Source organism: Salvelinus fontinalis, chromosome 13 (assembly GCF_029448725.1).
Source record: "Salvelinus fontinalis isolate EN_2023a chromosome 13, ASM2944872v1, whole genome shotgun sequence".
Lineage (NCBI taxonomy): Eukaryota > Metazoa > Chordata > Actinopteri > Salmoniformes > Salmonidae > Salvelinus > Salvelinus fontinalis.
In genome coordinates this window covers 40,194,138-40,206,859 of record NC_074677.1, presented here as the reverse complement: position 1 = coordinate 40,206,859, position 12,722 = coordinate 40,194,138, and the positions used below count along the sequence as shown (strand labels likewise).

Sequence of the window (12,722 nt, the reverse complement as noted above, 5' to 3'; positions counted from 1 at the left end):
TAAGGAGTGGTAAAACAAAAGGTAATTTGTTGTGCTCAAAGCCTAGATAGACATTGGAGGTAATTTGATGTATAGTACCTGAGCATATTATAGTAGCATCCCACTGGGATCCACACTGGTTGAATCAATGTTGTTTCCACGTTTTTTCAATTAAATATTGTTGAACCAATGTGGAATGGATGTTGAATTGATGTCTGTGCCCAGTGGGATGGCAATGAAAGTGAGGGAGACCATTAGGGGAGATCTATATCTGACAGTGCACTTTATCTAAATAGACTGATGTAAAGAAACCAAATGAAATGGGTTAGCACCCACTGTACGTATGGCTCTGTGAGTTGGAGGTTGGTCCAGCAGCTCTCTTGATCAGCCTAACTCAGCACATCTGTCAACACGTGGGATATTTAGGTCCATATGTTCCTCCGGAAGTGGGACAAACTGGGAGAGGAGCGGAGGCTTGACCGCAGGCAGACACAAGACTCTTTCAGCTGAATGTGTGTGTGTGTGTGTGTGTGTGTGTGTGTGTGTGTGTGTGTGTGTGTGTGTGTGTGTGTGTGTGTGTGTGTGTGTGTGTGTGTGTGTGTGTGTGTGTGTGTGTGTGTGTGTGTGTGTGTGTGTGTGTGTGTGTGTGTGAGAGAGAGAACCTACTGGATCCTGCACAAGAAAACCAGCAGCACAGATCCATCCCAGTAATGGAGCATGCCCAGAGTATGACCCTCAGTTTCCATGGTGATCTGCAGCGATAAACAGAGATAATATGAGGTCATAATTATTTATTTTTTAACTTGGAGTAGTTAAGAGAACTTTTGGCCAATGGAGTTGAAGGAATGGAAATGATGCATGAAGACATAATCCCAAATCAAGGAGGCAGCTCAGAGAATAATGATTTCTTTGCACATTTTTACATTTGCTGTTCACTCACTCATTACTCACTCTTCTTTAATCAATTTGTCAGTTATACATATTTCACTCTATTGCTGTGTTCTTATAAAGCCTATGCAAGGTTTTGTTTGCTTTTACCATCTCAACAAAATTAAGTTTAAAGAAAATGCCTTCTTTTTCTGCTCCCATTCCACTTCTGGGGCGTAGGAACCAAACAGAACCAAACAGAATGAAACAGGGAGGGACCTATCTAAATGTGTCCAATAGAAACGTTGCAAAACGTTTTACTACGATGTAAAACATTTTGCTACGTGTGCGACTAATAAATAAGCCCCGTGCAATTTCCTCATTTATGCAACAGGGGGAGACAGAGGGCAGTTCACATACAATCTTCACAGAGGTCATCAAGACTGCACACTCAGGTTAAATGTATGACCACAACAGAGACCCCATGTACAACTGTGTGTGGGCAGTTGTAAAATAAAAGATTAGTAAATGTGAATTGAAAATTGTAGTATCAAGCAATAGTTAAAGGAGCATTCAGCATTTGCTACATCCATTTTGGGCCTTAAATTAATGATACAGTATGTACCAATTCATTATTGAAGAATATAACTTATAAAGGCCTCATGAGCTGAGTTTAACTGTCGTACCCCATCAGAACCCAAAATCTAATCTTTTTTTACTCCAATGTTTGTAAAAAAAGCAACTGTAAACAAACACTGTATAGTATCAAAACATGGTTAAAACTATCATTTTGATACCATTGATGGCTAGTCCTTACACCCATAGCTCTGTCTGTGAATTTGAGAGTGATCCAATTTCTCAATCCCCATCCCTCAGATTTTTACCGAAAGAGTGGCGCTTTGTTATTGTTTCAACTCCTGATTGGCCCTTTAAACGTTGACTGCAGAATATTTGAAATGTGGATAAAACAAATCACAACTGCCCTTGTTTTGAGAGCACCGCTCTAAAACATCTCACCTTGTTTCCTTAATATTCACATAAGAATCAATTGATATTTAGTTAATATCCTAGATTTAGTTATATGCAATACATAAAGTGTAGTAATGCTTAAAATGGAGTCTACCCCTCTTAATCTGATCTAAATACGATCAAATACTACAACTACATGCCTAAAAACATTCATCTGGTCGAAATGATTGGTAACATAACATGCCAAAGAACAAATCTCAACTAACTTATACCATAACACCTTTACACAATATTACCATTTTTTTTGGACTGATCCCTAATGAGACTCAAATTCTTATTTTAAAACGATTTGATCTCTCTCTCAAGGCACATTTTTATTTGGAATAGTCATGGATTACGCCATTCAGCATGAATTCAATGTGAAGCAATGACTAAATTATCATTTTGTACAAACGTATACAATGTGAGTTTACCATTGCTCTTGTTCCACTGAATTACATTGATCTCTTGGCTGTACACCCTCGTTTCTCCACCTGTTGCATTGAGCTTAATCAATAGAGTAGTCAGCCAGTCAGTCAGGACTTCACTGTCTCCATGACACACAGGTCGGGTCATTCCCCCTGACTGTCTCCATGGCACCCTGCGTTGACGAGGAAGTCACACTTGGTTGTGAAGTGTGACCTGACACTGTCACCCCTCCCCAGCCTGCTTTGAACTTTTTTTCTCATCTTACCCATTTTCATGATTGTTATTCATTTCTTCCCATGAAAATGTGTCAAAATTCACAATTACATTTTTCAGGGAAAGAACAATTTATGAAATACACATTCGTGTTCATCTATAACATGTTTATAAATCAGTTGTGTCTTTGACTGAGAAACACAGAGAGAAATTCTATCAAATTCCATCTAGACACCGTTGCCTTAGAGCAAAGAATTTGACCTACCTTGGCCTAAACGTCAGGTAACTTCCACAAAGCTGTGAATGATTTGAGAGACATGGCAAGAAGGGGCTTCTACGCCATCAAAAGAAACATCAAATTTGACATCCCAACTAGGATCTGGCTAAAATTACTTGAATCAGTTATAGAACCCATTGCCCTCTAAGGTTGTGACTTTTGGGGTCCACTCCAACCAAGAATTCACAAAATGGGACACACACCAAATTGAGACTCTCTGCATGCAGAATTATGCATAAACATCATCTGTGTACAACGTCAACCCACCAAATAATGCATGCAGAGCAGAATCAGGCCAATACCCACTAAAATCCAGAAAATAGCTGTTAAATTCGAGAGGCACCTAAAAGGAAGTGGCTCCTAAACCTTCCATAACAAAGCCATCACCTACAGAGAGATTAACCTAGAGAAGAGCCCTCTCAGCCAGTTGGTTCTGGGGCTCTGTTCACAAACGCAAACAGACCCTATAGAGCCCCAGGACAGCAACACGATTACACCCAACCAAATCACAGGAAAAACAAAAAGATAATTACTTGACACATTGGAAATAATTAACCAACAAACGGAGCAAACTGGAATGCTATCTGGCCCTAGACAGAGAGTACACAGTGACAGAATACCTAACCACTGTGACTGACCCAAAAATAATACAAGCTTTGACTATGTACAGACTCAGTGACCATAGCCTTGCTGTTGATGTTGCACGTTCCTGGCTGTTGAGAAAAGACAGGCTATGTGCACGCTGCCCACAAAACGAGGTGGAAACTGAGTTGCACTTCCTAACCTCCTGCCAAATGTATGACCATATTAGAGACGCATATTCCCCTCTTATTACACAGACTCACAAAGAATTTGAAAGCAAACAACATTTAGGTAAACTCCCATATCTATTAGGCCAAATACCACAGTGTGCCATCACAGCGGCAAGACTTGTGAGCTGTTGCCATATGAAATGGGCAATCAGTGGAACACGAACACCATTCTAAATACACATCAAATCAAGTTTATTTTATATAGCCCTTCGTACATCAGCTAATATCTCGAAGTGCTGTACAGAAACCCAGCCTAAAACCCCAAACAGCAAGCAATGCAGGTGTAGAAGCACTATTCTAATATTCATCTGCTTATTTATTTTCCCTTTTGTACTTTAACTTTTTGAACATTGTTATACATTATTATAGCCAATAATATAACAATATGAAATGTCTTTATTATTGGGAAACTGTTGTGAGTGAAATGTTTACATTCAATTTTAGATTTTTTATTACATTTTTGTTTATTATCTATTTCACTTGCTTTGGCAATTTTTCCTGTGCCAAAAAAGCCATTTTAATTGAATTTAATTGAGAGAGGCAGGCAGACTGGTAGTCTGTGGGAAGCAGTGGGAGAACGGCAGATAGGGACGCATATTTACCATTAAGGGCGGGTGAGATGGGAGAGGCTTCCCCATGTCATTGTGTCGCTCTGTCCTCCCGGAGCCCGACAAACACTGTCCCAGACAGGGAGCCATGGGGAACCAGAGCAGGGCCACTTCCCTGGGCCCTCAGCCGTGTGGAGGAACCCCCTCAGGGGCCAGACAGAGGTCACCTCACAGCACAGTCCTCCTCCTCGCAGAGCACAGGTGAACACACCAGCCCACACAGAACATAGTGCTCCCAAGACGGCTACACAGGTGACAAGGAGAGGAGAGAGAACAGTAGAATGCCACTAGACACTGGGAAGCTCAAAGTCTCTGTAGCACTATACCCTCGCCCACAAATGCTTCTTCACAGTGTACAGTATGCTCCCACTGTTATTATTAGGTTATTATCAGGTTATTATCTGCACATGAATTGGTTCAAACTGGTTAAACTGTTTAAAATGATTAGTGCTGGTTGTTAAACTGCCCTACTTCACCACAGGGAAAGAAAGTTTTATATAATAAACAGCCTTCAATATATTATGTTGAATTACATAAAATGCATCTAGGCCTGATTTTCTTTTGATACTGACAGAATGCTAAAAACTGTCACCTGAACTAAATACACTGAATTCATCAATTATTATTATATAGCTATCGTTATTTTCGTTTGTATTGTTTATACTGTTGATGTTGTTATAATAAACATCTGTGTTATTGTATGACAGAAATGAAAGTACAATTTTACATATTTGAAATCTCCTTCATAAATCAAAAATATCGTTTTTGAATAATTAGATAAATACATTTTTATAAATAGCTACAATTATTTATATCTTTAGAACAATTGAGCTAAAAACGGTGTTATTGAAATGCTTCGTCCAATGAAAAAAATGCTTCTAAACATTCTATTACATTTTGTTATTACCGGTAATAGCAGACAACTGAAATAAACGAACTATTGTAGATCTAAAGAAAATAAAAATAAGGAAAACTTGAAATAGTATATTCTATTTCGTTAGTAATTATGACTTGAGCATTAAGGTCTGACTGAATTACATCTAATGTTTTATCTTTAATTATTTAAAAAAAAATAGACGGTGTGATTTCGCTTTGATGTCGTATTTCGTTTGAAATTCGATGTATTTCAATGGTATCTAAATTTAGACAAATTCTATTTTAATTGTGTGACCCTCGTGAAAATTCAGCTACATCCTGCATGTTTTTTCACTAGTTCAATTCACAGAGAAGCATGAACTCGGGGCACCGAGAGAGCAATGAGATTTATTAACATTCGGGAATATTCCATGAGCCACTTCCTCCTGGTTTAGAACAACCGGGAGGTGGGCACGAGACTAGACCGGCATATCACCTCAGATATCTGTTTGAAATCCCCTGATACAGCCATGGAGCCGCGCTATCTGTTTCAGCACAGCACAGAAAGAACACAATACTTTCCCGCAAAAAAACTAGGTCTATACCATATTCGAACGCTACAATAAATTGGGGTTAAAGGTCACTTGAAATATGTTATGCTCCAGTGGGAGAGTCAAATATATAGGCCAACTCATGAAATAAATATACGTATAGGCCTAATATTACAAGGAATATATCACCCAAAACAAGTAAGAGATGAGCACATGGCAGAATGTAGGCGATCTAAGGAAATTGTATGGTTAGTATATAGGGTCGTTTAGCATTGAATAGGGATTTATTGGGACACATTTATATGCACAACATGATTTTATAGATAGGCTATCTGTTTTTTGTTTTTTTTAAAGACCATGGCCACTCCAGGCCTTGCTACCACGTTCCTCGACCCTTCACCATTATATTCCACAAGGCGTGTATGGGCGTTAAGCGGACAATGCAGTGACAGGTTCTCCCATTGTGAAAATCAACACGAACTCATGTTAGTTTCTCCTGTGCGATTTGTAGCATTCTTCTAAATGCCCGTGACGGCTTTGATGCCGGTGCTCTGCTGCCTTTGAAATGCAGGCCCGTCTCTAATGCAAATTGTCCCTGGTGGGATAAGGTGAGGGAGGGAGATGAGGGGCTATAAAATGTTGACGTCAGCGCGACACCTCTTGACTGGCAGCGTGTTTAGCAAACAAGAAGTTGAAGAGTAGGCTGTCGACCAGCCAGGTAGAGGAGGCCTTGGTTCAACAGAAAACTGGGGTAGAGGAGGCAGGAGCAACGCGCTTGACGCACACTATGCGCACGAGTTCCCATACGGAAAGATGTACGTGAGTTATCTTTTGGAGAAGGAACCCAGCATGTACCCAAATCCAGTGCGACATCCCAGCCTCAACTTGAACCATCAGAACTTTGTCCCCGCACCTCCGCAGTATTCGGATTTCAGCGGATACCACCACGTTGCTGGGATTAACAATGACCCTCACCACAGCCAGACGGGGGCCTGGAACCCCGCTTACCCGCCGAGCCGGGAAGAGTGGTCACCCTATGGGCCGGGGACAGGACCGTCCACATCTAATCCGGGGCCAATAGGGTATAGCCCCCCAGAGTTCTCTCCAGTCCCACAATCCGGTCTTCTCCCGTCTATCAACTCATCTGTTGGGCAGCTGTCTCCCAATTCTCAGCGCAGAAACCCTTATGATTGGATGAGGCGGAGCGTACCACCGGCAAATTCAGGTAGGTTACTGAGGTGTTTCATACATTTTTGTAATAAAGAAGTGGATCATTTGGTTGTCCATAAAACCATAGAAAGTAAAGCCTAAATCACGTTTTTAAATGTTTATTAAAATAATAATAAACTAAATGTATCTGAGGCAAATCACATACATATTAAATATGATGGGTTAAATGCAATATCTTGGCCCATTTTCTTTCTCAAATCAAAGATACTGAAATACTGTAGGCACCGTGTTGAGAGGGAAAAGTAAAACCAGAACCACTGCCCTTGGGAGTCACATTCGTTGAATGATGCGTGCACCTGTTCTCTAAATTCAGAGACGAATTCGTGTTTCAACTCAGAAAGATGGAATACCGGGTTATCTGTCGCTTGATTTTTCATAGTTCTTTCATTCTTTAGTATTTGTCCAATCCCATTATAGTATTTGACATTGCTGTGTATTGTCATATAATATCATATGTCACTGACATAAACTTTATATTTTGCGCTCATTGGCACAGTTGCTCCTCACTGCAGTGCTTGTGTGAACACATGAATCACACCTCGCATGCCATCTTCAATTAGTGGCATTATCTCGTGCGTTTTATGGGTACAGATGTGGGATCTTAATTTGATCACTCTTTTGTTACTGCAAATTTTCCTGGACAGCAGGAAATGCGCATTTCTAGTGTATTTGAATTTTAAAAAAGGCTTCTAAAGTTTGTAATTTCCACTTTGAAATTTCAGACTTGAATTGTCCCAACAAAAACTCTATCATACACAAATGTCAATTAATTATAATCCACATAGCCTCTAATAATTCACATTTCCTGTTGCTGCAGAATTATTTTACTGCTGTAGCAAACTGACCCAAATGAAGATCCTACATCTGTGTAGTATGGGCTATGTAATGTTTATTTTTAATGAACCTTTATCAACCTCTAGGCAAGTCAGTGAAGAACAAAAATCTTATTTACAATGATGCCCTACACCGGCCAAACCCGGACGACGCTGGGCCAATTGTGCGCCACCCTGTGGGACTCCCAATCACGGCAATCAAAGTATTGACAGTTGAGGGTAAAACAGAGTATGCATTTTAATTGCATTGTGTGTCGACCTCTTGAAGTAATAAGCGCTCAATGATTATAGTTATGATTATAATTGCTTATCATCGGTAGTGAATAGTAAAAGTAGTAGGCTAGTAGCCTATAATAAGCAAAATATAGTTTATAATAGGCATAATATAGTCAATAATAGGCATAATATAGTTTATAATAGGCATAATATAGACTATAATAGGCATAATATAGTCATCATCGAATTAATTTGGATTTTGTCTGGTGTAGACGTCACAATTATTACGTGAGCAATCACCCCTTTCCCCCCAACATCTGCATATTTCATAATGTCACAGGATTCTTTTCATAATTTCAATAACAATTCTTTAGAGTCAGCTGAGACGGCTAAACCTGCAAGTGATCAAATGGAAGAAACAGTGTGCTGAGGTTCGAAGATCTTGTTAGGCAAATTAAGAGGTTTGTTGTCTTCTTGTATGTCGGCGACCTAGGGCTCTAGAATTGTGTTTCTATGTTGTAATTCTTCGTCAGGCATTATGTCTCAAGGCGGGAGTAGTTGTCGACTACTTTGATGTCGCTCGCTTGGTTCACGCTTGTCCTCCACTAGACCTACGTCAGGCAATCCTATAGGTCCTACTGATATAATACGCCAGGCAATGACATCATATGACATGAGATTTATGAAAAAATAATATTTTACTGACTTCAATGTAATGGGCATGGTAGCACCTTAGCTGTACTGTGCCTACAGTTTGTATTAAATCACCTTTATCAGTACAAGAAAGCAGGCCCGAAGAGAAAATAGCATATAATTTCTGTGTATGCATGCTCCTTCTGGCCTCATAGATTATAGGTAGATAGCTGATACTGAATTACAAGAATGCAGTTTGAACCCATGTGAATCCTGTAGACCAAACTGCCCAAACTGAGAGTTAGATGACTCTAACGCTTTTCTTCCTGTGTAGAAAACCCAACAGAAATCAAGTTGTTGTCAATGGCTGCCTGGGACCGCTTATGATTACAAAGGCTGCAGGGGCACACACTTTGGATTTCATTTGAATGGTGTCGTCTATTGGACGTGGATGCTTCACAAGTACATTTGTATCCACAATTCGTCGTTCCAGTTCATGTGGTTATCTGGTTGTCCCAGACAGAGAGTTCTATGGTCCGTGTTACAGATGATCTCCATGTCACTTTATCGTACCGGCCAGAAAACCTCCTTAACCTCAACTGCTTAACCATTTCTCTCAGCAGCCATCGATGATACTTATTACAGAAGTACAGAGCTACACAGATTCATGGACAGTGCATCAATCATTCTCCACTTATTCAATGTAAACACTACCACTTCTCAAACTTTTCACATTTGGATTGAATTATGGGTTTTTATGGGTTCTTGAATGCTGCTGGCATTTTTAATAGTTCCATCAAGGGAAACTGTCATCGGACTGTTGAATATTTCTGTGTCCTCTACAGTTTTGTCTCTCCCAGCGCAGCATTAGGATGCGTTGCCACCGAACATTCAAATGAAATGCAGATGTACAGGCTCAGAGTTAGCCCCTTGGTGGCCTTCTCAAACTGTGTCGTCGCTGGTGATGGGAGCCACTACAATCAGTACACTTTTTGATTACCGCAGCATTACGATTGTATGGGTCAATACCCCCGTAGACCTCAGATGCCGTCTGTTTAGGAGTGGTCCTCCTCGGTCAACATGGACATTTGACAACAACGGTCATGAGAGAATTATGAATCAGGAGGTGAAGAGGAACAATTAGGGGAACATGGGAGCAGGAGGGTGTGTCCTGTGTTTCAACAGCCTAATGGTCTGAATAACTCTCTGGTCGTCAGGCCTGGCGCCCTCGCAGGCAGGCCCCCCTCACCCTCTGAGCTCACACATTTTAATCTTTAACTTGGTCGCTGCATCTGCACTTAGGTGCCTCGTTCACTATGGACAGAATTAAGTGACTTTTGATTTACGGTACCTAATTAAAAAGGCTAGTTGATCCCAGAGCTGTGCTACTTTATCTGTGTGTGTGTTTTAGTGAAAGGTTTCATGTATGAAATGAAGCAGAAGCCACTTTTTCACAGATGTCTGATGTCATCTTTATTTACTCTTCTAATGTTGTTTATTTACGGCATGTAAGTTAATGTGAAATCTGACTGGACAGTAGGCCCCGTCATCCTCCCATTATAACCAATGCAGGTCAAGCCCTGTCTCCTACTAAGCTAACATATGGAGTTGTTTTAAGATGGTCATACCATGGATCATTTAGCTATTTGAGTTCATATTTTAGGACCCCTTTATGTATAAAAAAAAAAAAAGATTTGATAAAATATTGAATTTGCCCTTTACTGCTGTAGCCTATAGAAACGCATTGACTTACACAGTGGCCGATCCTCAGGGGATACTTGAGAAGGGGGATACTTGAGAAGACACATAAGACCATAGGCCTACCTCTGAAATGCACATGAGGGGGTACTTCAAGGGTACTCCGGGCAAAGCAAAATTCAGTTGGTGGTACAGTAATCGTAAAACGTTGGGAACCACTGCACTAACATATTCATAAATGGTAAGAAAGACAGTAAAAAAAATTATCATACAGTTTTAAAGTGTCTGTCCTATATCTAGAAGATATAAGAAAGCTCAGGAAATATTTGACAGGTATTTAACCCATTATTTCTGTTGGCACAAAACTACCTCCATACTTTCATTCATTTGTATGGGTTACCTTCAGATGAGTCCCGTGACACATCGTGTTGGTGAGAGTCTCATCTTGTGGTCATATTAGTTTTTTTAGGCCAAACCGTTCGGACCTTACACACATTTTACAATTGTCTCATTCATCCCCCTCCTCTCCCCTGTAACTATTCTCCAGGTTGTTGCTGCAAATGAGAACGTGTTCTCAGTCAACTTACCTGGTAAAATAACGGTAAAATAAAAAAATAAAAAAATAAAAATTTCCGTGAGAAGACCGATTTTGGGGATGTCTCATGTGACAAACACTACTGTAGCTCGGCCACCTTCCACCGCAGATGTGGAAGGTCGGCATACGCGGTTGCGTTGGATTGAGATGCAGCCCATTCATATCTCCAGCTGAAATTTACGGATTTTTACTGTTACTTAGATCGACGCATGGGTGGCGTCAATAGACTCTTAAGGATTAAAGTTAGTCAAAATATAAGTTGTTTTTCTACATTACACACACAATATGAAAGTTGACAGATGGCTGTACTCTGTTGCAGGTGGTAAGACAAGAACGAAAGACAAGTACCGGGTGGTGTACACAGATCACCAGCGGTTGGAGCTGGAGAAAGAGTTCCACTATAGCCGCTACATCACCATTAGGAGGAAAGCAGAGCTGGCCACGTCTCTCAGCCTCTCAGAACGACAGGTCAGTCACAACATCATGGGACAGGGGACAATCTCTCCATTTTCTGTCTCTGTCTCTCTCTCTCTGTGTGTCTCTCTCTCTCATACACACACGCACACGCACACGCACACGCACAGACACACGCACGTGCGCCTTTCTCAAAAGTTTACCGGACCAGTCACGGGGGCACTTACATCAAATCTTTTCTTTGTTCCATAGGTAAAAATCTGGTTTCAGAATCGGCGTGCCAAAGAGAGGAAAGTGAACAAGAAGAAGATGCAGCAGCCTCAGCCTGCGTCCACAACAACACCTACTCCCCCAGGCTCTGGCATGCCTGGCAACGTTGCCATGGTGACCAGCAGCAGTGGCGGCTTAGTGTCTCCGTCTATACCAATGACTATCAAAGAAGAATACTGAGGACGATGGTCTGACGTGACGGGGGGAAAAAATGACTTTTGTCCAAATCTAACCTGCAATAGCGACCCCCCCCCGTCAACAGCTTGAGCAACACGGGGTCAAATGCAGGGGTCAACAGCTCCAAAGACAGACAAAAAATAAAGACTTGCCGCTGTTTCCTTCGCTTTTGTAAAAAAATAATAATAATAATAACAAACGTCTAAAGGACAAGATGGACCAACACAAACGTCGGCCATGCGCCGTAAATCAGCTGCTGGGTGTCGAAAAACTGTGGCGAATTCAATTCGTAGAATCATTGGGAAATAAACAGAAAATGACGGCCCATGTTCTGTGGTTGAAGGCGATAGGACGGCCACCCGCTCTGCACACGTTCGTGTTGGTCTGTCTTGTCAGAAAGAGACAAAGAACAGATATAAACATATATAGATATTAAACTGTTGTATTTTACTGTTATAATGGCTACTACTGTTTCTATTGTTGATACCTCTTCTGCTCTGCCCATCACATACTGGAAATACTTGTAAATGGTTCTGATTCCAAGCCAGAATAATAATAAGTGTATATTTTTTAAGTAATTTGTATTAAAAGCTTTATTGTAAACTCTGGAGCTCATTCTTTATAGAAGGAAAATGGAAGAGATTTGGAGCACACGTTTACAATATGACCATCTGTCACACACTTAGGATTACATCATTTCAAAAGTGTCCACAATGTGAAATCCTATGTCTTAAGGCTACGTAAGTGGCACTCAAATGACAACAATGCATTTCAAATGGGATTGAATGGGATAAACATCATTGAAGAAATGTGATTTCAGCTGACACTTCATCTCTGAATCAATCTAATTTGAGAAAGTGAAAGACAACTATGTCAGTGATGATTGCGCATTGAATTGAATTTGTTTGGGGTTGGTGTTGTGACTTTCTAGATTTACAATGTGGTATTTTTGGATCATTATCGTGTGGGTCTTTGTGCGAACATCAGCAGGTTAAAGGAGAGGTATCATGTCATAAAAAAGTGATAGAGTCAGTGGTCAAAGTGACAACGAGACAGG

General features: G+C 40.6%; 1 protein-coding gene across 1 annotated transcript; it reads left to right on the top strand.

Moving 5' to 3' along the window:
• Window positions 1-6,304: 6,304 nt before the first annotated feature.
• On the top strand, window positions 6,305-12,268 carry LOC129868665 (homeobox protein CDX-1-like). The gene is made up of 3 exons (XM_055942840.1): window positions 6,305-6,824; window positions 11,124-11,272; window positions 11,471-12,268. The coding sequence occupies exons 1-3, from the start codon at window positions 6,413-6,415 to the stop codon at window positions 11,666-11,668; spliced, it is 759 nt and encodes a 252-aa protein (XP_055798815.1). The 5' UTR covers window positions 6,305-6,412; the 3' UTR covers window positions 11,669-12,268.
• The last annotated feature ends 454 nt before the right edge of the window (window positions 12,269-12,722 follow it).

What these genes read in the sequence shown, in the direction of transcription:
- LOC129868665 (XM_055942840.1), top strand. Translation starts at nt 6,413, where the DNA reads ATGTACGTGAGTTATCTTTTGGAGAAGGAACCCAGCATGTACCCAAAT. An exon ending in CGTACCACCGGCAAATTCAG is followed by an intron (nt 6,825 to 11,123) that starts GTAGGTTACTGA and finishes ACTCTGTTGCAG; the next exon opens with GTGGTAAGACAAGAACGAAA. An exon ending in TCAGCCTCTCAGAACGACAG is followed by an intron (nt 11,273 to 11,470) that starts GTCAGTCACAAC and finishes TTTGTTCCATAG; the next exon opens with GTAAAAATCTGGTTTCAGAA.